The following is a 25,912-nucleotide window of genomic DNA, read 5'->3' on the forward strand; positions in this document are numbered from 1 at the left end:
AACCGTATAGGAAGGAAGTGAGCCCAGGTGGGTGCTGCCAGCTCACAGGGGAGTCAGGGAAAGGGGGTCTTGGGGACAGGTTCAGGGGGTTAGCCCAGGACGATGTACAGCTGCCCAGTGCTCCCCTGGCTTTGAGTCTCGTGGGGGTCCCTTCGAGTTAGGAGCTGCACACAGAGAGGAGAGGGGAGGAAGGAGTGGCCGGCTCACGGAAGGGCCTCGCAAGCACCTTCTTTAGGTCATTTAGACTTCACTGGGTATGCCTATCATATTTAGTCTCCTCTCTTTTCCTTTTTAGTTAATTAATAACCAGGTCATTACAAAAGTATCACAGTGACTTTGGTTTTGTGATATGCTGGCAACTTCCTCATGTATCTGGCCTTGACTGTATTGTACTTAGAAGGATCTACTAAGAAGACATTCAAATTATTATGTACTCTACCCATAGCATCTTCCTTTTATGTGGATGGATTGTGTCTCGAGCAAAGGCCAGTTCCTCCATTTATATAACGGTTATTTTGCCTCCAAGGGGACACTTGACAATTTCTGGAGACATTTTTTATTTTGACGGAGTTGGCAGGGACAACTGACATGTAGTGGCGAAAGGCCAGAAATCCTGATAAATGTCATATAATGCATAAGACAGTGCTCCCCCACCGATGAAGAATTTATTCATCCCCAAATGTAAGTAATGTCTGAGTTGTGAGAAATCCTGGTATCCCTAGTCCAGGGGTGGGCAAACTTTTTGACTCGAGGGCCACAATGGGTTCTTAAACTGGACCGGAGGGCCGGAACAAAAGCATGGATGGAGTGTTTGTGTGAACTAATATAAATTCAAAGTAAACATCATTACATAAAAGGGTACGGTCTTTTTTTTTTTTAGTTTTATTCATTTCAAACGGGCCGGATCCGGCCCGCGGGCCGTAGTTTGCCCACGGCTGCCCTAGTCTCTATTCCCTCATTACTCAAGGGCATTGCACTAGAATTTCTCCTTTTTGGAATACTTTCTTCATGTAGCTCTCCTGGTTTTCCTCTACTTAATTGCTCCTTCTCAGCCTGATTCCACTTTTCTATATCCAGCAGTTTTTTTGACATTTCTCTCTTGAATGTCTAATACTACCTCAGAGTCCCCATTCTCATAACATTCTCCACCTCCAGCCTTTCCTAAACCAGTAAATGGCTACTTCAGTTTTTTTCAGTTCCCTTGGAATTTTTCACTATTTTAAAATTTTCACCTTATCCTATATAATAAAACCCTAATATGCAAATCAACTGAATGGCAGAATGACTGGCGGAATGACCGGTCACTATGATGTGCACTGACCACCAGTGGGCAGACGCTCAGCAGAGGAGCTGCCCCCTGGTGGTCAGTGCGTCCCACAGGGGGAGTGCCGTTCAGCCAGAAGCCGGGCTCACAGCTGGCGAGTGCAGTGGCAGTGGTGGGAGCCTCTCCTGCCTCTGTGGCAGCACTAAGGAGCAGCGAGCAGGTGGGCGGTAAGGAGCGAGGGGTCCCGCACTGCCAGAGGGCACAGGCCGGGCTGAGGGACAACCCCCCCCACCCAGTGCACAAATTTTGTGCACTGGGCCACTAATATCTAATATTGACAAATTATTTTGGCTCTGCCTGCAAAATACATCCAGAATCTGACCAGTTCTTATCATTGGTGCTGCTACCACTCTGTTTTTTATTTTATTTTTTTAAATTTATTTCAGAGAGGTAAGGGAGAGAGAGAGAGAGAAACATCAATGATGAGAGAGAATCATTGATCAGCTGCCTCCTGTGTGCCCCCTCCTGGGGATTGAGCCCACAACCCAGGCATGTGCTCTTGACTGGAATCAAACTTGGGACCTGGCTGATGCTCTATCCACTCAGCCAACCACCTAGGGCTTTTACTGCTACCACTATGGTCCCAAACACCATCATCTCCAGGAATATGGTGGTTTTATCCTTCTCTAGTTTATTCTCAACACAGTAGCTAGAAATGATTCTGTTAAAATATAGTCACATGCCACTTAATAACAGGGACATTCTAAGAAATGTGTCATTAATGATTTCGTCATTGTGTGAACATCATATAGTATACTTACACAAACCTAGATGGTATAGGCTATTACACACCTAGGCTGTATGGTATAGCAGTTATCAAATTTTCCTCAATTATGATTTGGAAAGACTTTAATGCATAAAAAATTGGAGATTAACCTAATACCTAGAGTGTAGTGATTCTGTATTTTAAGAGTTATATGTTTTAACAATCAGCTGAGTTTGGCCTGGAAATGAAAATTGAGGAACCTGACAAAGATATGATTGAGATGACTTTCCCACTTGGCAGTAAACTAAAGTCAGCTAAAGGAGTATTCTTGGATAGAAGCAAGATTCTCTTGGGAAAGTAATTTTAATAATATACCTATGGAACATTCAAACATGGCTAGAATAATTTTATGCTGGAAAATTTTTTATATAGATACTAGAGGCCTGGTGCACAAAAATTTGTGCACTCGGGGGGGGGGGGTGGTCCCTCAGCCTGGCCTATGCCCTCTTGCAGGCTGGGACCCCTCGGAGGATGTCCACTTGCTGGCTTAGGCCCACTTCCTAGGGGATCGGGCCCAAGCTGGCAGTCAGATATCCCTCTGGCAGCCCTTGGGGGATGTCCACTTGCCAGTGGGGAGCAGGCCTAAGCTGCAGTCGGACATCCTTAGTGCTGCTGAGGAGGTGGGAGAGGCTCCCACCACCACCGCTGTACTGGCAGCCGGCAGCCTGGCTTGTGGCTGAGCAGAGTTCCTCCTGTGGGAGTGCACTGACCACCAGGGGCAGCTCCTGCATTGAACGTCTGCCCCCTGGTGGTCAGTGTGTGTCATAGTGACCAGTCATTCCCAGTTGTTCTGCTGTTAGGGTCAATTTGCATATTACCCTTTTATTATATAGGATAGAGGCCTGGTGCATGGGTGGGGGCCAGCTGGTTTGCCCTGAAGGGTGTCCCAGATCAGCGTGGGGGTCCCCACTGGGGTGCCTGGCCAGCCTGGGTGAGGGGCTGATGGCTCTTTGCAGGCTGGTCACACCCCCTTCAGGGTGGGGGTCCCCACTGGGGTGCCTGGCCAGCCTGGGTGAGGGGCTGATGGCTGTTTGCAGACTGGTCAAGCCCCCCGCAGTGAGGACTCTCACCCCATGAGGGTGTGGCCAGCCTAGGTGAGGGGCTGATGGCTGTTTTCAGGCTGGCCACACCCCCTTTAGGGTGGGGGGTCCCCACTGGGGTACCTGGCCAGTCTGTGTGAGGGGCTGAGGGCCATTTTCAGGCTGGCAAGCCACGGAAGCTCCCAGCCTCTCCTTTTTTTCTTTTATTCTGGAATTTATTTACCATATATAATTAAACGTTGTAGCCTTTGGTGGAGCTCAGAGCCGGTCATTGTGGGCGGGAACTTGGCTTCCTCCATTGCCAGGGGCAACCAAGCCTCCTGCTGGCTCCAGCTCCATGGCCACGACCAGCTGAAAACAGGTATCTGGGGTTTATTTACCTTCTATAATTGAAACTTTGTTGCCTTGAGTGTAGCTTAGAGCCAGCCACAGCAGGCAGAAGCTTGGCTTCCTCCATTACAGGGGCAATCAAGCCTCCTTCTTGTTCCAGCCCTGTGGCTGCTGGCCGCCATCTTGGTTGGGTTAATTTGCATATAGTTGCTCTGATTGGCTGGTGGGCGTGACTTAAGGCATAGCGAAGGCACGGTCAATTTGCATGTTTGTCTTTTATTAGTGTAGATTATCAAAAGTTCAATTTGGCTTTTAAGAACAAAAACCCTGCCGAAACCGGTTTGGCTCAGTGGATGGAGCGTCGGCCTTTGGACTGGGAGGTCCCAGGTTCGATTCCGGTCAAGGGCATGTACCTGGGTTGCGGGCACATCCCCAGTGAGGGATGTGCAGGAGGCAGCTGGTCGATGTTTCTCTCTCATCGATGTTTCTGACTGTCTATCCCTCTCCCTTCCTCTCTGTAAAAAATCAATAAAATATATTTAAAAAACAAACAAACAAACAAACAAACAAACAAAAAAGAACAAAAACCCTAAAGAACTCTTTTTTTAAAAAGAAATTATTAATGTGCCGAAACCGGTTTGGCTCAGTGGATAGAGCGTCGGCCTGCGGACTGAAGGGTCCCAGGTTCGATTCCGGTCAAGGGCATGTACCTGGGTTGCGGGCACATCCCCAGTGGGAGATGTGCAGGAGGCAGCTGATCGATGTTTCTCTCTCATCGATGTCTCTAACTCTCTATCTCTCTCCCTTCCTCTCTGTAAAAAATCAATAAAATATATTTAAAAAAAAAAAAAAGAAATTATTAATGTAAGCCCTGGCTGGGTAGCTCAGTTGGTTAGAGCATTGTTCTCATTTACCAAGGTTGTGAGTTTGATCCTTAGTCAGGGTGCATATAAGAATTGATCTTTCTCTTCTCTGTCTCTCTCTCTCTCTCTCTCTCTCAAAAAAAATCAATTAAAAATTATTAATGTTGCCCTAACCGGTTTGGCTCAGTGGATAGAGCGTCGGCCTGCAGACTGAGGGGTCCCAGGTTCGATTCCAGTCAAGGGCATATACGTTGGTTGGGGGCATATCCCCATTGGGGGCTGTGCAAGAGGCAGCTGATCGATGTTTCTCTCTCATTGATGTTTCTAACTATCCCTCTCCCTTCCTCTCTGTAAAAAATCAATAAAATATATTTAAAAAATTATTAATGTAATATCTGCATTCTAAACTCACAATTCAAACAATGTTGATATAAGGAAAGTGAAAAGGAAAGTTTCCATTTCCCAGTAGAATTTTGATTAGCATAACTTCCTGGTTATCCTTTATTAGAAAATATTTGAGTGCCTAGGCATTGTGTTACGCAAACCAGCTATTAAATGTGCACTGTTGTACAAGAGGACATGGTGTGTGTTGTTATAAACTATAAACTAGTGAAATTTGGGGTCATCTATCAAAGTGATGATTTTGGTTATAGGATAATTGAACTGGAGCCCTTTCTGGCAGTATTTAATAGTGCCATTTGTATGTGGTTGGTATATAGAAACAAGACAATTTGTGTGTTTTTTATGAAGTGGTAAGATTAATTCCTATCTTTATGTTAAATTGGTATATGAAATGAAATGTTTTACAAATTACATCTACTAAAGGAATTTTATATTTAGGCATTAAAGGGTTTAATCAAAGTCACATAGCTAGACCTGTGACAGAATTAAAACTAGAACCCAAGGCTCCCAATCTGTTTTTTTCCCCCCTCTTCCAATCCTTTTTGTCCCCTTAAAATTTAAAAAGTAACATATGCTCTTGTAGATCATTTGGAAAATGTAGAAGAAAGATAAAAATCACTGTTATGGCACAATCCAGAGATAACCCCTCTTAGCATTTTGGTAAATTAGACCGAGGGCTTAAAGACGAGGCTTATATTACCAGTTTGAGAATGTTTATCTCTACTTTTTTCTGTAATGAATTTTGGGTCATTACTTTTCTAAGAATTTATTCTTTTGCAGAGATATCCAAATTTATTAGTTTAAAATTGTTCACAGCAACCTCTTATTACTATTTTTTAAAGATCTGCAGCATCTGTTGTGTTGCTTCTTTTCTCATTACTGCTCTTGTTTATTTGTGCCTCTCATTTTCTTAAATAGAAGTTTAACTTTATAAATCTTTTAAAATAACCTACTTCTGACTGTTCTCTATATTATGCATTTATTTTCTATTAATTTATGTTCTTAAATTTATTATTTTCTTCTTTCTATATTATTTAGATTAATTTTGCTGTTTCCCTCGTAACTTACTGGATAAATGCTTAGCTCATTCCAGTAATTTTTTCTATATGTGCATTTATGTATGTTAGTTTTATATTCTTAGGATCTACTTTTATATCTTCATACCATACAGATATTTTTTAAATCACTATTTTTCATAATATAATTTAGTGGTGTGTTTCTGCCCTAGAAATTACAACCTGCATTCTGCAGATACCATGTGATTTACTAAAGTTTGATGAGATTTTATATTCTTGCAGACAATATAAGAACCCTTTGCAATGTTTTTTACCCTCTTCCTGCTTATAATCTATCCTCCTGTGATAAGTTGTTTATATTCATAAACCCTTAAGACATTATTATTTTACACAGACAATGGTTATTTCGATTCACCTACATATGTACTAATTGTTTTCATCCCTTCCTACATCGCTCACACCCAATTTGGGATCATTTTCTTCCTGGAGAACCTTTAGAATTTCTTTTGGTGTGGATGTGTTGGCGTTGTAATGTCACCTTTTGTTTGTCTGAAAATGTCTTTATTTTGTTTCATTTTTGAAAGACGTCTTTGTAAGTCGAGGATGGCAGTATTTTCTTTTCAGCACCTTGATGATATGAGTCCTCTGTCTTCTGGCCTTTACTGTTTCTGTTGAGAAGTCAGTTGCCAGCCTGTTCTTTAAAAGTTGTATTTTTTTTAAATCTAGCTGCTTTTAAGATTTTTTTCTTTGTCTTTCTGGAGTTTTACTATGCTATGCCTAGGTGTGCATATTCTTTTTTCTTTTTCTTTTCTTTTTTTTAAATATATATTTTATTGCTTTTTTACAGAGAGGAAGGGAGAGGGATAGAGAGTTAGAAACATCGATGAGAGAGAAACATTGATCAGCTGCCTCCTGCACACCCCCCACTGGGGATGTGCCAGCAACCAAGGTACATGCCCTTGACCGGAATCAAACCTGGGACCCTTGAGTCTGAAGGCTGACGCTCTATCCACTGGGCCAAACCGGTCAGGGCCATATTCTTTTTTCAGTCCTGTTTTGGACTTTTGAGATTTTTAATCTGTGAATTGATATATTTCATCAAATCTGGAAAATTTTCAGCTTATATCTCTTCAACTATTGCCTCTGCCCCTTTGACCTCATGAGATTAATATTGTCATGCGCTGCATCAACAGATCGCATATACGAAGGTTGTCCCATAAGATTATCATGGAGCTGAAAAATTCCTGTTGTCTAGTGATGTTGTAGTGTCCTAACTTTGTAGTGCAGCACATTATATATTTATGGTGATGCTGGTGCAAACAAATCTGTGCTGCCAGTTGTATAAAGTATAACACATACAATTATGTACAGTACATAATACTTGAAAATGATAATCAACTATGTTACTGGTTTGTATACTTACTATATTGTTATTGCTCTTTAATTTAAATATGTTTTTATTGATTCTGGAGAGAGAGGAAGGGAGAGGGAGAGAGAGAAACTTGATTTTTTTAATAAAGGACTATTTAGGTAATATATTTCATCTTCTGTTTGTTTTTGTAGTTTCTGTTTTGGAGGAATTAATCTTTTAAATCCATTTTATGGTCATATTTGTTTGTAGTATTTCATTCCTTATTATCCTTTTAATGCCCACAAGATTAGTACTGATGTTCCCTCCTTTATTGTTTATGTTGGTATTTTGTGTCTTTTCTCTTTGTCTTGCAAGAAGTTTATACATTTTATTGATTTTTTTCAAAGAACCAGATTTTTATTTCATTCATATTCTCTCTTGTTTTTGTTTTCAATTTCATTTATTTATTCAATTTCATTGATTTCTTTCTGATTTTTATGATTTCCTGCTTTTTGCATGCTTTGGATTTGCTTTGCTCTTCTTTTCTAATTGATTAAGAAGGAAGCTTAGATTACTAATTTGAGAGTGTTTACCTATGTACTTCTTTGAGCATTTTTTACTAGCCACTTTAATATCTTCGGTAATTTCAACATCTGTGCTGGCTATCCTATAGTTTTTGATATGAAATTCTTGGTCTTTGGAGTCAAGTGTTTTTGGTATGAAATTGTTGGCCTTTGAAATTTTCTTCAGTGGGTGTTAGTCATGTGGTCTGCCTTTCGGAAGGACTGTTCTTTCAAAAGGACTGGGTGGGAGCAGTTTTTCCAGGAAAGGTCTGTCAGTAAGAGGGACAGTATACTTGATATGATAAAGCACAATTTTCCTAGAATGAGATGTTTAGGTGGTTCCCATTTTTAAAATTATTTTTAAAAGGCTGCAATAATCATTTTAGTATTAGTTGTAACATTTGTCTGCATGTCTGAATGTTTTCTTAGCCTAGGGCCCTAGAAATAGACTTAATGAATCAAAGTACTTAAAGCTCTTTATAGTCTCTTAATTCATATTGCCAAGTTGTTTTACAGAAAAGCCATATAGTTTTATACTCAAGAGTGTATGAGAGTGACAGGTGCACCATACTCTCTTGCTCATTGCTTTTTGCTATTCTTTATTTAAGGCTGAAAAAACTACATTTGGCTATTCAGTGCTCAAAAGCATTACTCTATCTAGGTATGTATTCTGGGTTCCAAGGGATCACATATGACTGCTTTAGTACCTGTATCTGTATTATATATCCTGTTTTGCTAGCTTTCCATCCTTGCATCCTCATTGCATTCCCTACTCTAATATCATGGCCAGTTCTGCATTTACTTTGAGCCCTGCTCTGAATATCCCCAATCTTTGTTCTAGTTATGGTTCTAGTCAGGGCAAGGGACAAATGAACTAAAGTTAAAAACAAGGTTTATTTCAGGATACATGATGCACCATCAAGGAAGGGCAATTGGGCTTCAGAGTGATTGGAACTAAAAAGCTGGTAGAATCAAGACTGCCTTTTCTTGGGGATTTTATATACTTGTTTTCTCATGAGCTCATTCTTGTTTTTTGATATGTGATTCATTCGTTTTTTAAACTGATGGTTTCAATTTCAAATTGCACATGGCTTTTAATGGCTACCTATCCCTGAACATGTATGTCTTTTCAGCTCAACTCTTCCTGCTAACTCTAGGTGTTTTGGTTTAAATTTCCCAGAGTGGACTTTGATTGGCATAGCTCATCTTTTCTGCTGGCCATTTTCCTGGACCATCCTTGCCTCCTGTCAGCTGTGAGTAGAGGAAAGAGTCACAAGATAAAAAATACTAAGTTGAGCTCTACATGAAGTTGTGTACATGGGATTATTTAATCTTTTATCAAGACTTTTTGAAGCAAATTTGTGCAAACTTAATAGTTACAGCTTAAAAGTTGAAAGGTCTTTGGATTGATCTAGTCACAATCTTTTATTTGACTGGTGAAGGAAACATCTATAGAGATTATGGTTTGCCCATTATTATAGTTGGTGTCAGCAACTCTAGATTCTCAGGAATTCTCTTTCGATTATGTATATAGGCCTTCCTTCCCCTGGCTGCTGGCACTGGCTTCCCTCCGGAACCCGGGCCTTTGCTCTTGTCACTGCCTTCTGCCTTCACTCGGGGCCAGAGCTGCTTCCTGCTGCTCTTCCCGCTCTGTGGCCGCTGCCCAGAGGCTGGCCCTCAGCGGCCGGCCGGGGCTTGCGGGAGGCTTGGCTTCCTTCGTTGCCCCAGTGATGAAGGAAGCCAATCCTCCCACCCAAAGGAAGTCAAGCGTCCCGCCCAAAGGAAGCCACGTGTCCCGCTCCAGCTGGCTCCATGGCTCTGGCCGGTGCCACCATCTTTGTCGTGGAGTGACAGTTAATTTGCATATTACCTTTTATTAGTGTAGGTAGATTCTCTGTGAGGCAAATTGTTATATACTCTAAGCTTTAGAGAACAAATTAGAGGCTGAAAGGTGACTCTAGATTTTTATACATGCTAGTCAGTCCACGGGGCTTATTTTGACCAGTATTACTATGATTGAATTTTAGAGAGAGTGGAAAGGAGAGGGAGCGACAGAGAGAGAAACATCGATGTGAGAGAGATACATTGATTGGCTGCCTTCTCACACCTGCCCTGAACAGGACTGGAGAATAGCCTGCAACTGAGGTACATGCCCTTGACCAGGAATCGAACCTGGGACCCTTCAGTCCTCAGGTTGACTCTATCCCCTGAGCCAAACCAGCTAGGACTCCTGTAGAAATTTTTGATAATTAATACTTTGAATGGTTTATTCTTAGCACTGACATAACATATTCATAAGAGAGGTGATTTTTGGTTTCTACTTCTAGACCTGCCTTTTAGTGAGACTGCAAGCCAGCCAGCTGGACATGGAGCTGGTTTTGTAATGATTAATTAGAACAAATTAATTAATATTACATATTTCTCTTTACAAGGTCTCATTTTTCTTTCAGATGATACTAGCATGAATAAATTAAAACATGTTTTGTTCAGGGGTACAGAAATAGGTTTAGTCTGGACTGTAGTTGGCTTTGTGCTTTTTAAATCTTAGTATTTAGAATTTTTTATATCTCCATTTTGTTAATAAGTTATCCATATTGGCTAGTTTTTAACTAATGTTAAAATAGGTTTTTTTAAAATATAGTTTTAGTTTTAAAGAAAGTTCTCCTTTTTTTAAGATCATTTACTTTTTTGGGGTTTTTAGGAAGAAATTAAAAAAATTATTTTGTCTCTTACTACTTAATCACAAACAGATAATACTTTCTTAAAATTTCTTCTATTTTTCTATGGCCACATATTTTTGTTTTGGCTTATGTTTTACTCAGCATACCACTCACAAAAGTTTTGCTTTTTTCTACATTAGTCTGTTAATTTTGCAAGTCCTAATTTGATTTGTATTCTAAAAGGAACAGTCCCCTTGGTTACCACACAAGTAGTCATTATAAGATTATTTCTGACATTGCTCCACCTGTTAACTTAGGTTAATTTTTTTGCTCTAAGCTTTTTGAATACTATTTAGTTTCTCATTTATTTATTTTGCTCATTTAGCATTCTTGAATGGACTTTAGGCTGTTAGAATGAATCATTTCAGTAAAGTGTGTCCTTAGTCATGTGGAAAGAAGAGCTACTTACTCAGCTACTACCCTCTCCCCCCTTTTCTAACTGTAGTATGGACATATCTAAATGAAAGGAGGCTTATTTGTTTTTTTTTTTTTGGTGGGGGGGGAGATGGTAGTGATGGGCAATAGTTGATAATGGTAAGGGTTTGACTTCATGTGTAGAAGCTTGCTAGCTATATATGACAAAGGGTGAGTTCTGTAAAGAGCTTTTGTAAATCATTTAAAACAACAAGACTAAAGGCTCAGTTAAAAATGGACCAATAACTTGAATAAGCAGTTTGCAGAGAAATACATACAAATGGCTGATAAATATATGAAAAGATGCTCAACATTCCTCTTAATAAAAATACAAATTAAAACAGCTCTGTCAGGGTTTGTTGGTTGGAAAGATTAAAACATTTGATAATGATCAGGTTTAGTGAGAAGTGGAGAAGTAGGTACTTTTATACACCTGAGAAGTATGATATTTTTAGAGGCTAGTTTGCAGTTGTTATTAAATTTTATTTTATTTATTTATTTATTTTTAAATATATTTTATTGGTTTTTTACAGAGAGGAAGGGATAGGGATAGAGAGTCAGAAACATTGATGAGAAAGAAACATCGATCAGCTGCCTCCTGCACACGCCCCACTGGATATGTGCCTGCAACCAAGGTACGTGCCCTTGACCAGAATTGAACCCGGGACCCTTGAGTCCGCAGGCTGACGCTCTATCCACTGAGCCAAACCGGTTAGGGCGTGCAGTTGTTATTAAATTTTAATCACTGACCCAGCAAATTATGTCTTAGAACTTATCCTATGAGTATATTTGTACATATATGCATCATATATTTTATACATAATATATTTTATACATTGAAGCATTATTTTTGCTTCAATGGTAAAAGACTGGAAACAGCCTAAATTAATGACAACAAAGCCACACAATGGAATACTATGCAATAATTAAGAAGAATGAGCTTGGACGGTGTGCCTCAGTGGTTCTGGTTTGATTCCTGGTCAGGGCACATGCCTGAGTGGCGGGCTCAATCCCTGATGAGAGGTGTGGAGGAGGCAGTCAATCAATGATTCTCTCTCATCATTGATGTTCTATCTCTCGCTCCCTTTTCCTTCCTCTCTGAAGTCAATAAAAAATACATTAAAAAAAAAAAGAATGAAGTCATTCCTTCTTTGCTGATACGGAAAATTTTCAAGATATATTGCTAGTTACTAGTAAGTGGGGAAAAGTTACAGACTTTTGTATAGTGTAATCCCTTTATTTTACAAAAAAATTAATACATAGATACACTTGTGTGTACACTAAACAGTTTAGGAAGAATTCATAGGTAACTTTTAAGTGATTGCTCCTTGGGAATGAGGAGAGGTAGTCAAAGCTAAGAAGGTGGCCTAATTTTTCTATTTTGTTTGTAAACTTAGTACATGTGTTATTTTCTCTAAAAAAAGAAAATATTGTTACTGAAAACATTAAAATTAAACATTTAAAATGGTTAATTTAGCTTGTAGATGGCTTTAATGGATAAGTAATATATGAAAGTTCTAGCTTAATAGGGAAACCTATTCATTTTAGAAGTTAATTTTTAATTCTGAGAGCATCATAAGCAGTTAGAATTTTAATTAGATGACTAAAATGAAGAAAGGGAAAGGATTTTTTTGGGTGGGGGAAAGTTTGTTAATCTGTCCTTTTTTGTTTTCTTGGTTGTAGGATTTTTCATGGGTCAGCATTGGCCTCTTACGAGTATTTTCTCAAGATAACCCAGTCTTCTCTTTAGATTTTTGTTTGTGAATAGAGCCAAGATCACAGCAGAAATGAAAAAGTTAAATGAATTTATGTAATTAACCAATAAGAAAAAAATTTGAACAATAGAAAACAAACTATTTGAGATGGTCACTAAGTATAAAGAAATCTGTATTTGGACCTCAGCATATATTTACCTTATGACTTAGGACTTTGATTAAATCATACAAACTTTCATTTCCTTGCATTAAAATGGGATTAATAACCAACTTCTAAGATTATTGCTGTCTTGAAATGCATAGTATTGTACCTGTTACCCAGTAGGCTTTCAATAAATACCTCTTTCTAGTAATTATTTTTCTAAGTCTTAACACATGTGTCCTCAACATGTAGAAGTATGAATATACTTTCATGAATTAAAAACTCCCAGTGAGTTTTAACAGTAACACACACTCTCTCTCTCTCTCTCTCTCTCTCTCCTATATATATATATATATATATATTTTATTGATTTTTTACAGAGAGGAAAGGAGAGGGACAGAGAGTTAGAAGCATCGATGAGAGAGAAACATCAATCAGCTGCCTCCTGCACACCTCCTACTGGGGATGTGCCCGCAACCTACGTACATGCCCTTGACTGGAATTGAACTTGGGACCTTTGAGTCTGCAGATCAACGCTCTATCCACTGAGCCAAACCGGTTAGGGCAACAGTAACACTCTTTGGAGTAGAGTATTTTTGGTAAGACTACACCTTGTTAAAGTGGACAGACCTTTCAACATACTTAATATCTTTTGATCCATCAGTGCTTTTTCTTTTAAATTTAGACACATCTGGCAGTGGCTGTCAATGATCTCAAAATCTGATTTTATAGCTGCCAGGATGTTAAAGCATCCAGCTACTCCCTTAGAAAATGCCAATATAATTAATCTATTTGTATTCTGTATTCTCATAGGAAAATTCATGCTTCTGTGAGATTTAAAAAAATATTTTATTTCTTTACATTTTAATTTAAGACTTGAAGGAAATTTGATAAATTAGTACAGTATTTGTAGAATATGAGTATTAGTTGTTTGCTTTTCTGAAAGTAATGTAGTCAAGGCAATTATATGTAAAACTGAAGTTAGAGAAGACAATGAGTGTGTTATGCTTATCTGGATACACTTAATCGTTGTTCAAATGACATTAACACTCTGGAGAAGGCAACAATATCTTTATTAAGATAATGATAGTATGTTAATTCAGAGTACTTTATGACATTAGAAAGCATTTTTAAAAATATGTTTTATTGATTTTTTTTTATAGAGATAGAGTAAGGGAGAGAGAGTGCAAGATAGAAACATCGCTGAGAGAGAATCATCAATAGGCTGCCTCCTGCACGCCCTCTACTGGTGATTGAGCCTGAAACCCTGGCATGTGCCTTGACTGGGAATCAAACCAGTAACCTCCTGTTTAGTGGTCAACAATCAACCACTGAGCCACACCAGCCAAGTGACTTTAGAAGATACAGTTTTTAATTTTTTTAACGAAGTGTAACATTTTTTAAACAGTAAATGCATGTCTTGAGTGTTTTACTGAGTGCAAAAATATTACCATACATATTGTATAAAATTAAAACATTTCAGAAAAGTGCGATCTAGAAAACAGGTATTCCTAGTAACCTGATCTCCAAAGAAAACTGCTGTTGACTGTTTGGTGTCTTTTTTGGCAGAATTTTTCCCAGGCAAGAAAACACCTATAAATAAATATTTTTAATAGGATCTTAACCACATATTTTATTTTACATTATTTGAAATAATACATCCTGGAAATATCTCATCAGTACATAGAGACTGTTGTTTAACCAAGTGTAACATTTTAATGAGTTAAAAGAAGGGGGTTACTTTGTTTTTCAGACTCAACTAACTGGCAAGGCTACTCTAACAAAGTTTTGGATGTCATAACTAACAACAGAAAAGAATCTCAGTAATAAATACTCAAGTTTTTAGCTCCTGTATAATTACTGTGGGAAAATATGACACACTTTATCTAAGGAAGAGATTCTTTTAGACAAACTAGACAAACTAATGAGATCTGTGGACCCAGGGAAAACAGTATATTCATGTGATTTTAATTTCCAGGCCCGGCAAGCATGCCTCAGTGGTTGAGCATCAATCTATGAACCAGGAAATCACAGTTGGATTCCTGGTCCGGGCACATGCCTGGATTTCAGGCCCAATCCCCAGTAAGGGGCGTGTAGGAGGCAGCCGATCAATGGTTCTCTCATCATTGATGTATCTATCTTTCTCCCCCTTTCTCTTCCTTTCTGAAATCAAGAAAAACATATCTATACTAATAATAGACAAATATGTAAATTGATTGTACCTCTGCAACACCCCACAGCCAATCAGGAGGGAATATGCAAATTAATGGGACAAAGATGGCAGCAGCCATGGAGACAACCAGAGTGGGTGGGAGGCTTGGGTCGCCCCCAGCGATGGAGGAAGCCAAGCTTCCCACCCATCTGGGCCGGCCGCTAAAGAAAGGGCCTGTGGGCGGTGGCCACGTAGATAGCCAGAGTGAACGGGAGGCTTGGGTCGCCCCCAGGGACAGAGGAAGCCAAGCTTCCTGCCTGCCTGGGCCGGCTGCTGAAGGAGGGGGCTTGTGGGCAGCGGCCATGGAGCTGGCCTGAGCATGCAGGAGGCTTGGGTCGCTTGGGCCGGCCGCCCAGGGAGGGGCCTGCAAATGTCCCTCAGCCCCTCACCCAGGCTAGCCACGCCACCATCAGGGTGAGGGTCCCCGCTGGGGGGCGTGGCCAGGAGGCCGGTCGGGGGGGGGCTTGTTGGGAGTGATCAGGCTGGCAGGGGGGGCAGTTGAGGGTGAGCTGGCCATCAGTGGGGGTCAGTTGGGGGTGATCAGGCCGGCGGGGAGGGCAGTTGGGAGCAAGCAGTTTGACAGGGAGGGCAGGTGGGGGCGAGCAGGCTGGCAGGTGGGCAGTTGGGGGTGATCAGGCTGGTGGGGGGGCAGTTGGGGGTGAGCAGGCCAGGAGGCAGAGTGGTTAGGGCCAATCAGGCAGGCAGGCAGGCAGGTGAGCAGTTAGGAGCCAGCAGTCCCGGATTGCGAGAGGGATCCCAGATTGGAGAGGGTGCAGGCCGGGCTGAGGGACACCCCCCACCCCGTGCACAAATTTCGTGCACTAGGCCACTAGTTTGAAAATAAAGAATGTGGGGCCTCTTTAAAAAAAAACAACAACACAAAAAAACCATACATATAATTTCCAGGAGTTCAGAGACCTCCTATGATATACCCATTACACTCGAGGTTGAAAACTCTTAGTTTCAATGCTTACAGTAAAGATAACTCGCCCTGCTGATTTGGCTCAGTGGATAGAACATCGGCCTGTGGATGAAAGGGTCTTGGGTTTGATTCTGGTCAAGCACACATACCTTAGTTGTAGGCTCCTGCCCTGCCTGGGCCCTGGTGGGGGCTCATGCAGGAGGCAACTAATTGATGTGTTTCTCTCACATCAATGTTTTTCTCTGTCTTTACCTCTCCTACTCTCTCTAAAAATCATTGGAAAAATAAAAGATAACTTTCTCTTTCCTAATTGGATGGATTTGGTCTCCAAAAATAAGGCTAAAACAAGTGAGGTTTATAGTTTTAAAGCACCCTCTTTGACTTTTGAACTCGGACTACAGGATTATCACATCACTTAGTTATGAGTTATTGTTAGCTACTTATTAATTCTTTATAAGGACAGCTCAGTCCTTCTATAATAGAAGTCCTCCCACATGAATGGAAGGAATGGTGTTTTTCTGACTCTCTTTCCTTGGGCCTTATCTGTGTTTGGGCCAAACCTCCTTAATTTTGAGGTAAAATATTTTATAGGTCAGTACTGTTATCAGTGCAAGACACTGTTATATGGTGCAATGGCACAGGGACAATCCTCCCAGGAACACAAAGGAGTACAGCCTGGTTAAGGGACTCCATTTGCTCCAGAAAAGGCTTGGTTGGTGCCCTTTTTTCTGCTTCCCTGTAATGATCCTGTGGTCTGTCTCCCACATGTGGAGTAGTTTATACTCAGCTAAGACAGATATATTTCACTTACCTACTACAAAGGAGCCCACATACCATACTCTCTGAGGTTATTTTAGTATTCGCTTATAGTCTCAGTGAGCACCCTTTTCCTCCTGCACTAGTGAGTCTTCCTTTGGTTGAACTGAATTCTGAAAAAGAAGGATAGAACAAATTTGCTTTTGACTAAAATTGAGACAATGGTAACCTCTTGAGTAATTACATATTTTGTATAAACCTTCACAGCTATTGGTATTTACTGACTGCTTACTCGGGGGAAGGGCGATGTGGTAAATATCTTGGGATCACAAAGATGAACATGGACCTTTTAGCACTAATAAGACAGAGGCAATGGAATACAAGTGGGATGTGGCAATGGAAAGAGTAGGGGCTTTATTATGAAGCAAATGAATCCTCACTCCAGGAACTTGGGCAAATTACTTATCCTTTCTGGGCCTCACTGTTTTCATCTTTGAAAGGGGGGCCTGTGAGGATATAATGTTTATAAAGACCCTAGCAGACTGCCTGATCATGATAGGTATTCAATAAGTGATAAATTATAATTTTAATATATTTTTATTGATTTCAGAGAGGAAGGGAGAGAGAGAGAGAAACATCAATGATGAGAGCGAGTCATTGATCGGCTGCCTCCTGCTGGCCCCACACTGGGGAATCAAACTGCAACCCGGGCATGTGCCCTGACCGGGAATCGAACACTTATCGCCTGGTTCATAGGTTGATGCTCAGCCACAGAGCCATGCCGGCTGGGCATAAGTGATAAATTATTAAGAAAGGCTTTAGTAGATTCCCTTCTGGTAGGTGATCTAAATTCATGACAATTGTTAGACTGGAAAATCAGCCAAAATCGTTCCTTTTATAGCTACTGCCATAGACTTGGCCAAATTATTAGGTTACATCAACTATCTGAACTTCATGTTCTTTGACCAAGTTTCTAGGTACTTAGGCTTCTGGAGCCAGACCTTAGGAAGATTTTGAATCATTTATTTGTTATACATATATTTATTGAGGGCTGCTTATGTGCTAAGTGCTAGGATTACAGTGCTAAACAAGGACCTGGTCCTTGTTCTGATGGACCTTTCAGTGTTGGGAACCAGATAGACATTACACACATGTTTGTATAAATAATTAAAATCTTGTGAACCTTCAGTTATAGAATGCATGCGATTCCACACTGATTGATTATGGTTCTCTGTTCTTCCATGGCTGCTTGTGCCTTAGATTCTTTTGTGTGTGTGTGTGTGTGTTTGTGTGTGTGTGTGTGTGTGTGTGTGAATCCTTGCCTGAGGATACTTTTCCACTGATTTTTAGGGAGGGGGAGAAACGGAGAGAAACATTGATGTAAGAGAGACACATTGATTGGTTGATTCCCGCACACACCCCGACCTGGGCCAGGGATCGAGCCTGCAACCAAGGCATGTGCTCTTGACTGGAATCAAACCCCAGACCCTTCAGTCTGTGGGCCAGTGCTCTATCCACTAAGCAAAACCGGCTTAGATTTTTTAGAGCAGCGGTTCTCAACCCGTGGGTCGCGACCCCTTTGGCGGTTGAACAACCCTTTCACAGGGGTTGCCTCAGACCATCCTGAATATCAGATATTTACATTATGACTCATAACAGTAGCAACATTACAGTTATGAAGTAGCAACGAAAATAATTTTATGGTTGGGTCACAACATGAGGAACTGTATTTAAAGGGCCAGAAGGTTGAGAACCACTGTTTTAGAGAAAGGTAAAGAATAGTAATACGATTTCTCTGTACTTTTGCAAGCTACTAGTGTGCAGTAGTTGAGTGGGTTCCATTGTAGCTGTGACCATGGATATTATATAAAAAGTCAGGCATTGCCTAACTGTATTTCAACAGGACACCAGTACCAGATATAATTGTTCCATTATGATGGTAATTACTAGTTTGATAAAGGATTTGAGACCATTTTAGACCATAGGTCTCTAAACTTTTAGTAGCTACATAATATTTCCGTGCCAGGCTATATCATAATTTATTTAACTACTTCTCTATTGATGGATGGTATGTTTTTGTTTTGTTTTTGTTTTGCTGCTATAAATAATGAGGCAGTGAATATCCTTCTATATATCTCTTGGCAAACTTTTCTAAGTATGCTTATGGAGTAATTTAGGAATTTATTCGATCAAAGAGTACATTGTGTTTAAAGTTCGATAGATATTTGCCAAGTTCTTTTATCCATGAAGATTCTGATTTAGTAAGTTTGGGGTGTGACCAAGCAGTCTGTGTGTTTAGCAAGTTCCCTGGGTGCTTTTCAAGCAGCAAGGTTTAGGAATTATTGTAGGATCAGAAAAATGGCGAGATTCCCTGCAGGTAAGGAGTATGGCATATCTGTCTCCTCTGGAAAAGATCTGGCAATTATGAATATCTAGGGAAGAATAAGCACCCTTTTTAATGACTGAGCAGTGAGCACCAATCTGTCTACAGTAGCACTTCTAGGGATGACCCATCTTTAGAGAAGAAGTGTACTAATAATTATCTGGGATATTTCTTTCTTTTAGCAAGTAATGTTGGGGGAAAGAGCATGAAAATTATAAGGACCTGAGCTTGAACATCTTCTACTTACTAACTGTGTCATCTTGGGCAAATGAATGAACTTTAATTTTTGTACAATGATAATGACATAGCTTCCAAATTTGTTGCAAAGATTAAAGCAGGGTAATATAACATTTATTGAGGACTTTCTGTTTTCTGCTAGTACTTTGTGGATATCTCTGTCATGGCACTTTGTTATTTAATTGTGATTGGTGATTCACTTGCTCATCTTCCCATTAGACACACTGGGACCACATCTTGTGGTTTTGTAGTTCTAGTCCCTAATACACTGGTTTGTTTCTTAATTGAATGATGTATGCCAAGCACTATGCAAATAGATTTTCTATTTTAATTTTCACAATTATCCCAAGAGGTAAGTATTATTTCTTCCATTTTATTACAAGGAAGAAAGCTCAGAGAGCTTAAGTAACTTGCTTAAGGTCACACAGTAATGCAGAACCATAATTAAAAAATTTACGTGTGTACTTCCAAGCTAGATAAAGTCTATGCTCTTTACATCAATTCACTTTGCTGAGATAATGCTATAAAACTTTGGAAATTGTGAAATGTTGTTCAAGGGTAAGGTTATTTTGAGTATTTAGTCATAAGGCAAGTTTGGAAGAAAAAGAAAAATGTCCCACCGCCTGTTCCTATGTCATCATAAAATTCACAAAGTTGCAAAACAGGAATAGCATACACCAAGAAGTTTGGCAATAGGAAGAAATATGTGGTTTTATTCATTATAGTTATGTTGAGCAAGGGAATTTTCCAGGAACCTAATTTGGTCTTATATTGTATTTTCCAGACCATGTAGTTATATTAGCCAACATTTTATACAAATCAGTTTATTTTCTTTAACCTTTTTCTTTTTTTCTTTCTTTTTTTTATTTTTTTGGTGAAACCACTTTGGGTTTGTTTCCTATCTTTCTCATGCCCGGTAAGGCTGAGGAGAGTGGGCAGGCAGGCTGCTTCACGGATTCACTTAGGCAGTTGATGAGTTTAAGTTTAGTAGTGTTTGCCTTAGTGCATGTAATTCTGTCTTGGGGGTTCATGTCTATTTAACTAGCTCTTTAAGCCATGTGGAATTGTATTGGAAAATGCATCTGATTTCTATTTTTCTCAAGCCTGGTTTGAACCCTGACAGCACAACTGCAACCTTAAATGCTTTATTACTTTCAGATGGAGGTTTTATTCTTTAGGGTTTACTGAGATAACTTTTGGAGAGAAGCTCTGAGCAGAATGACTTATGACCTGCAGGACAGTGTTTAAGAACTGAAAGAACACTTCGTTTTGTTGTTGTTAGTAGCAGTTGTTTAATGATAATGTGTGGGGTGCCATTACCCCATTTGTTTTATGTGAATTTTAGTGTTATTTGGAAATTGATATTCTTACATTAATTATTTTTTAAAAATGTGTCAGAGTATACATTTCAATAGCAACAAAATCTAAGCTAACTATTATAATAATTCAGAAGTTACATATGTTACATATTGTAAAACTTTTTTTTTAGGCATATGGATCAGGCTGTGACATTGTTATTTTGGCAAGTGACTTTGAATGTGTGCAGATCATTCCTGGTGCTAAGCATGGAAACATCCAAGTCAGCTGCGTGGAGTGTTCTAACCAACATGGAAGAGTAAGGGATTTAATTACTTTATTAAATATCTCTTAATATATTTAACAATCTCAAAATATTCTTATCCTTTTATACAAGGCTTACCTACAATTTCCTATTAATATACCTTGCTCAGGTGGCTATTGAAAGGAGTGGATGAAGTGATAGGTTGTATACAAATTGTAAAGCGCCATTAAGCTGATGATGTGATAATTAATTATTCTGCTGGTGTATTCTATCTTGAAATATCTGTGGGCTTCACAGTCCTGTATGTACTGATATTCTGTCAGTTAATAATTCTAGCAGCTATTAAGCCAATAGCAGGGAAGTAAACTTTTTTCTACCTAGCAGCCCTTATCTCTCCCAAATGATAATAACATTAAATTTTTATCAAGAAATTTAGCAAATTGTTAGTGTCTAATATAGTATTTTTCATATAAAGGTACTTTATAAAGTTTCTATTATTATTATTATTATTATTATTCTTTTTACTTAAATGAAATACCTTCTTTATTGGAGGAAATTACCCCACAATTCAAGTTTCAATTACTTTAATGAAAGTTTATTTGGTGAATGAAGAATCTTAAAGTTCTTTCCTTTACACTTTAAAAAAGAGGGCTTAAATTTCATCATGTGTATCCCTCCTCTAAAATTTCAAGCATAATGTACTCAAATTTTGGTTATATGTAAAGTAAATATACCATATTGTATATTCTAGCAATTCAGTAAGGCCAATATTGTGTAGCAGGATTGAATTACTCTACAAGAATATGAAAATGAGATTTTTCTTGTAATAGTAATAATTTAAACAGTCTTAGTATTTTAGAAATTGTTCTTTACTGAGTAATAATAAATTTTATCAAAGATATATTAAATCATAGTATTCATGGTGATGGTGATAAATAGTAATCATGTAAGTTTATGCCAAATAAATTATTCTACAACTTCTACTGTTCTTCCCTGCTGCTTGTATCAAGCTTTAAATTTATGTAAATGTACCATAATATGACAATCCAGTGACATAATTGACCTAGAATTGAAACACTGAATTTCCTGGTGTGTTCTGATACTTGTTTGTTGTTTTTCTGATTCTTTTCTCATGGTTTTTCTTAAGCAACCATTGTTTACTTCTTAGGGAACACTGAGAGTGTCAGATTCTTCCATTAATCTTTTATTGCTCATTTCCCTAGGCTAGTGGTTAGCAAACTGCGGCTCACGAGCCACATGCGGCTCTTTGGCCCCTTGAGTGTGGCTCTTCCACAAAATACCCACTTCTGCGCATGGGCCACGAAATTTCAGTCGCACTGTACATGCGCGCCCGCACGTGATATTTTGTGGAAGAGTCACACTCAAGGGGCCAAAGAGCCACAGTTTGCCAACCACTGCCCTAGGCCAAGCAAGGTAGCTTTAAACCTGCCTAGAGATGTATGATAATTGTCAGAGATAAATTTTAGTAAATTATGTATGTGCTGGTGGATAATCACAATGAACATATTCTCTGGGAGCAAAATTTTTTTTAAAAAAAAATATATGACTTCGGTGTCTATAACAGCCGTGGGCAAACTACGGCCCGCGGGCCAGATCTGGCCCATTTGAAATGAATAAAACTAAAAAAAAAAAAGACTGTATCCTTTTATGTAATGATGTTTACTTTGAATTTATATTAGTTCACACAAACACTCCATCCATGCTTTAGTTCCGGCCCTCCGGTCCAGTTTAAGAACCCATTGTGGCCCTCGAGTCTAAAAGTTTGCCCACCCCTGGTTATGTTTCTTCTTTTACTTACCTGGTTGATAGCCTTTTAAAAAAAATCCTCACCTGAGGATATGTTCATTGATTTTAGAGAGAGGAAGGGAGAGAAGGGGGGGGTGGAGAGAGAGAGAGAGAGAGAGAGAGAGAGAGAGAGAGAGAGACATCGATCGGTTGCTTCCCATATGTGCCCCAACTGCAGATCGAATGGCAACCTAGGTATGTGTCCTGACCAGGAATTGAACCTGCATCCTTTCAGTGTGCAGGATGATGCGTTAAGCCACACTGGCCAGGGCCTTACTGGTTGAAAGTAAAGAAGGCAAAATTGTGACATCTTTGATGTATTATCTTTTATTTCCCTCCTCTTTTATTTCCTTTATTCCCAGTCCTTGTGATAACTTTCACATTTATGACCTTGTGTTAGCCAGCTGTAATCATTCATTGACAAGTTGAATGTGATGATTCATAACACTTTTTGCCTAAGTATTACCTCAGCCAGGCATTTTACATAGCTTCCCCCCACCATTCTGGATGAAAAGCTTTTTCTTGGAAAGATTGTTAGATATTAATAACAATTAAAATTACTTTTTGGCATGAGAGTACTTTGAAATTACAGTGCACCTGTTTTAGCTGACCTTAAAAAAACATATACCTAATTTAGTTTTATACCATAGGTCCAGAGGTGTCAAAAGGGATGGTTTTTGGTCTGTTCCCTATAGTTGATTCCCTCTTGCCAAGAGCAGGATGAACTAGGAAATGTCTTTCAAGGAATTATTGGAAAGCAGGCTCTGGTAGTTCCTAGGAACAGAGGGATTTATACTCTTATAAGGTATGTGACCTAGAGCAAAGTCCCCCTGGCTCCCAAACCCCTAGCTAAGTCAGCTCTTTCTTCTCCAGTTGCAGCAGATGTTTCTCCTTCTCCTTGGCTCATTTTCTCTATTCCTTCTTCTAAAATCTAGATGGTTTTCCCAATTGATATTTTTGTTTGATGGTGTCATTAATTTAATTTTATTTGACATATTTTAATGCCTGTTATTCTTTGATGTCTTTTTCTACTTGTCATGGTTTTTATATTTACTGGACTATGAAGTTTCTGATAGATGTACCATTGAAATATATTTTTGTTAATAAAGTTATTTCAATATTAAAAAATACAAATTCTTATAGAAAATGATGATTTCTTTGAATGGGTCAACCTTGTATTTGATATGTGAAATAAACCCTGCTGAAATTTTGATAACAGAAGAGATTCTTAAGTTCAGTACTTTTCCAATTATATTTATGAAAGGGAATAAACCGTGAATACTGTATTGGGATTGCATTGTATATAGTTTATACATTATTGTAACAAGAAGGTTATTGTTAATTTTCCTTCTCCTAAATATTAATGCTTTGTTCATTCTTTTTTAGATTGCAGCTTCATATGGTAATGCTGTTTGTATTTTTGAACCCTTGGGCATAAATTCTCATAAGAGAAATTGTGTAAGTATTAAATGATAGTAGAAAACGTTTAGAATTCAGTTTAGAACCAAATCTATATCAATAAAGAGCTTCTTAGGAGCTAGTGCTGATGGTGATCTGGAATATCAGTGGGAAGTAGGTCTGATGCTTTGGGGTGAGACCTTTTACATTCACTGGAAATATATCCCTATGCCTTTTAGGAACTCAGTTTTCTAGAACGTTGCTAATTGAGATTTACCTTGTTAATTGGGATCTTTCCTAGTTGAACTATTATTTCTTGTCTAGATTACTAGACTAGTCTGTGATTTTATCCTTTTCTATTCTCACTGAAGCAGATTATGACACATCTCTGCTTAAAACTCTGTAATGACTCCATATTTCCCTCAGATTCAAAGGCAAAAAGCCTTAGAATAGACTAGTGCTTTTCTCCCAGCATCCACTTATTACTTCTCACAATTCATCTTGTACTATTCTTGCCCTCTCTGTTATCACTCAGGCCACACTGGCGTTTTTACTGTCCTTTAAACAGTTATTCTCCTATCTTAGGGCTTTGCATTGGTTGTTCTTTTGTCTGAAATGTTCTTTCTCTAGATAGCTCTTGGACCAGCTTCTGCAGATATTTGAAATCTTTGCTCAATAATACCTTGATCACCCTTTTAAAAATTGCACTTGCTTCTACACCTTTAACTCTCATCCTTGTATTTTTAACTTTTTTCCATAGCACTTCCCTTGTTTATTTACTTATTGTTTACTATTTAGAATGTAAGTGCCATGAAAATAGGGAGCTTTGTTTTTTGTGTGTTCACTAATGCATCCCAGTATTTAGAATCTATATCTGGAACATAACAGGCTCCTAAATATTTGTTGAATGAAGGAGTTAAGAGATTAGCTAAATTCACTTACCAGCTAAGTGCTCTAGCATGCCATATTGAGAACCATTGAGCTTCATTCTGAGTGCTGTGTTTTATTTTATCTTAATGTTCAGAAAATCCCATATGATTAGAATTATTAACCCCTTTAAAAAAACACTGCATGAATTGGAACTCCACCATCACTCACAAATAGTCAAATCTGCCAATGTGAAATTTGAATTTGCCAGTAATTTTTTAAAAAATATATATTTTTATTGATTTCAGAGAGGAAGGAAGAGGGAGAGATAGAAACATCAATGATGAGAGAGAATCATTGATTGGCTGCCTCCTGCATGCCACCCACTGGGGATTGAGCCCACAACCTGGGCATGTGCCCTTGACCAGAATTGAACTTGGGACCCTTTAATCCGCAGGCTAATGCTCTATCCACTGAGCCAAACCGGCTAGTGCTGCCAGTAATTTTTTTAAAAAGTATATATTCTTAAATACATTACAGCAAGTGGTTTTAATGTTTCATTAAATGTATATATTTGAGTTTATTTTTAAATTTCCAGGAAATACCAATTAAAATATTAGTCTTTTCCCTGTGATAGTTTTATGAAATAGATATCAAATTTTAGAGTGCTTAAGAGTTACCTCAAGTATTTATTAAAAATTCAGATTCTGTGGCTGAGAGTGGGGGGTGAAGGGAGCCTAATATATGGTGACAGAAGATGATTTGACTTTGGGTAGTGGGTACACAGTCCAATATATAGATCTTGTATCATAGAAATATACACTTGAAACCTATATGATCCCATTGACTAATATCACCCTAATACATTTTAAAAAATTCAGAATCTAGGCTTCACTTCTAAATTTCTGCTATGTATTTAGTCCATAGATTATACTCCAAGAAATACTGAAGCAAAGAATATTAGATATGTTTATAGTTTTAGGAATGATTTAATTATTACTTTGAAATAGATCTGTTGAACAGTATTTAAAATACTGTTGTGCCCTAGCCAGTTTGGCTCAGTGGATAGAGCATTGGCCTGCAGACCAAAGGATCCAGGGTTGGATTCCCATCAAGGGTATGTA

At 38.8% G+C, this 25,912-nt stretch overlaps 1 protein-coding gene across 1 annotated transcript in view; it reads left to right on the plus strand.

Moving 5' to 3' along the window:
- Positions 1 to 25,912, plus strand: part of DMXL2 (Dmx like 2) — a 155,397-nt gene that overhangs the window by 11,673 nt on the left and 117,812 nt on the right. Inside the window, exons 2-3 of the mRNA XM_081109000.1 lie at positions 20,646 to 20,771; positions 23,910 to 23,981. Of these exons, the coding sequence (XP_080965126.1) occupies positions 20,646 to 20,771; positions 23,910 to 23,981 (198 nt within the window). The remainder of the gene's footprint in view (positions 1 to 20,645; positions 20,772 to 23,909; positions 23,982 to 25,912) is intronic.

Source organism: Myotis nattereri (genome assembly GCF_964212035.1).
Source record: "Myotis nattereri genome assembly, chromosome: 1".
Classification (NCBI taxonomy): Eukaryota; Metazoa; Chordata; class Mammalia; order Chiroptera; family Vespertilionidae; genus Myotis; species Myotis nattereri.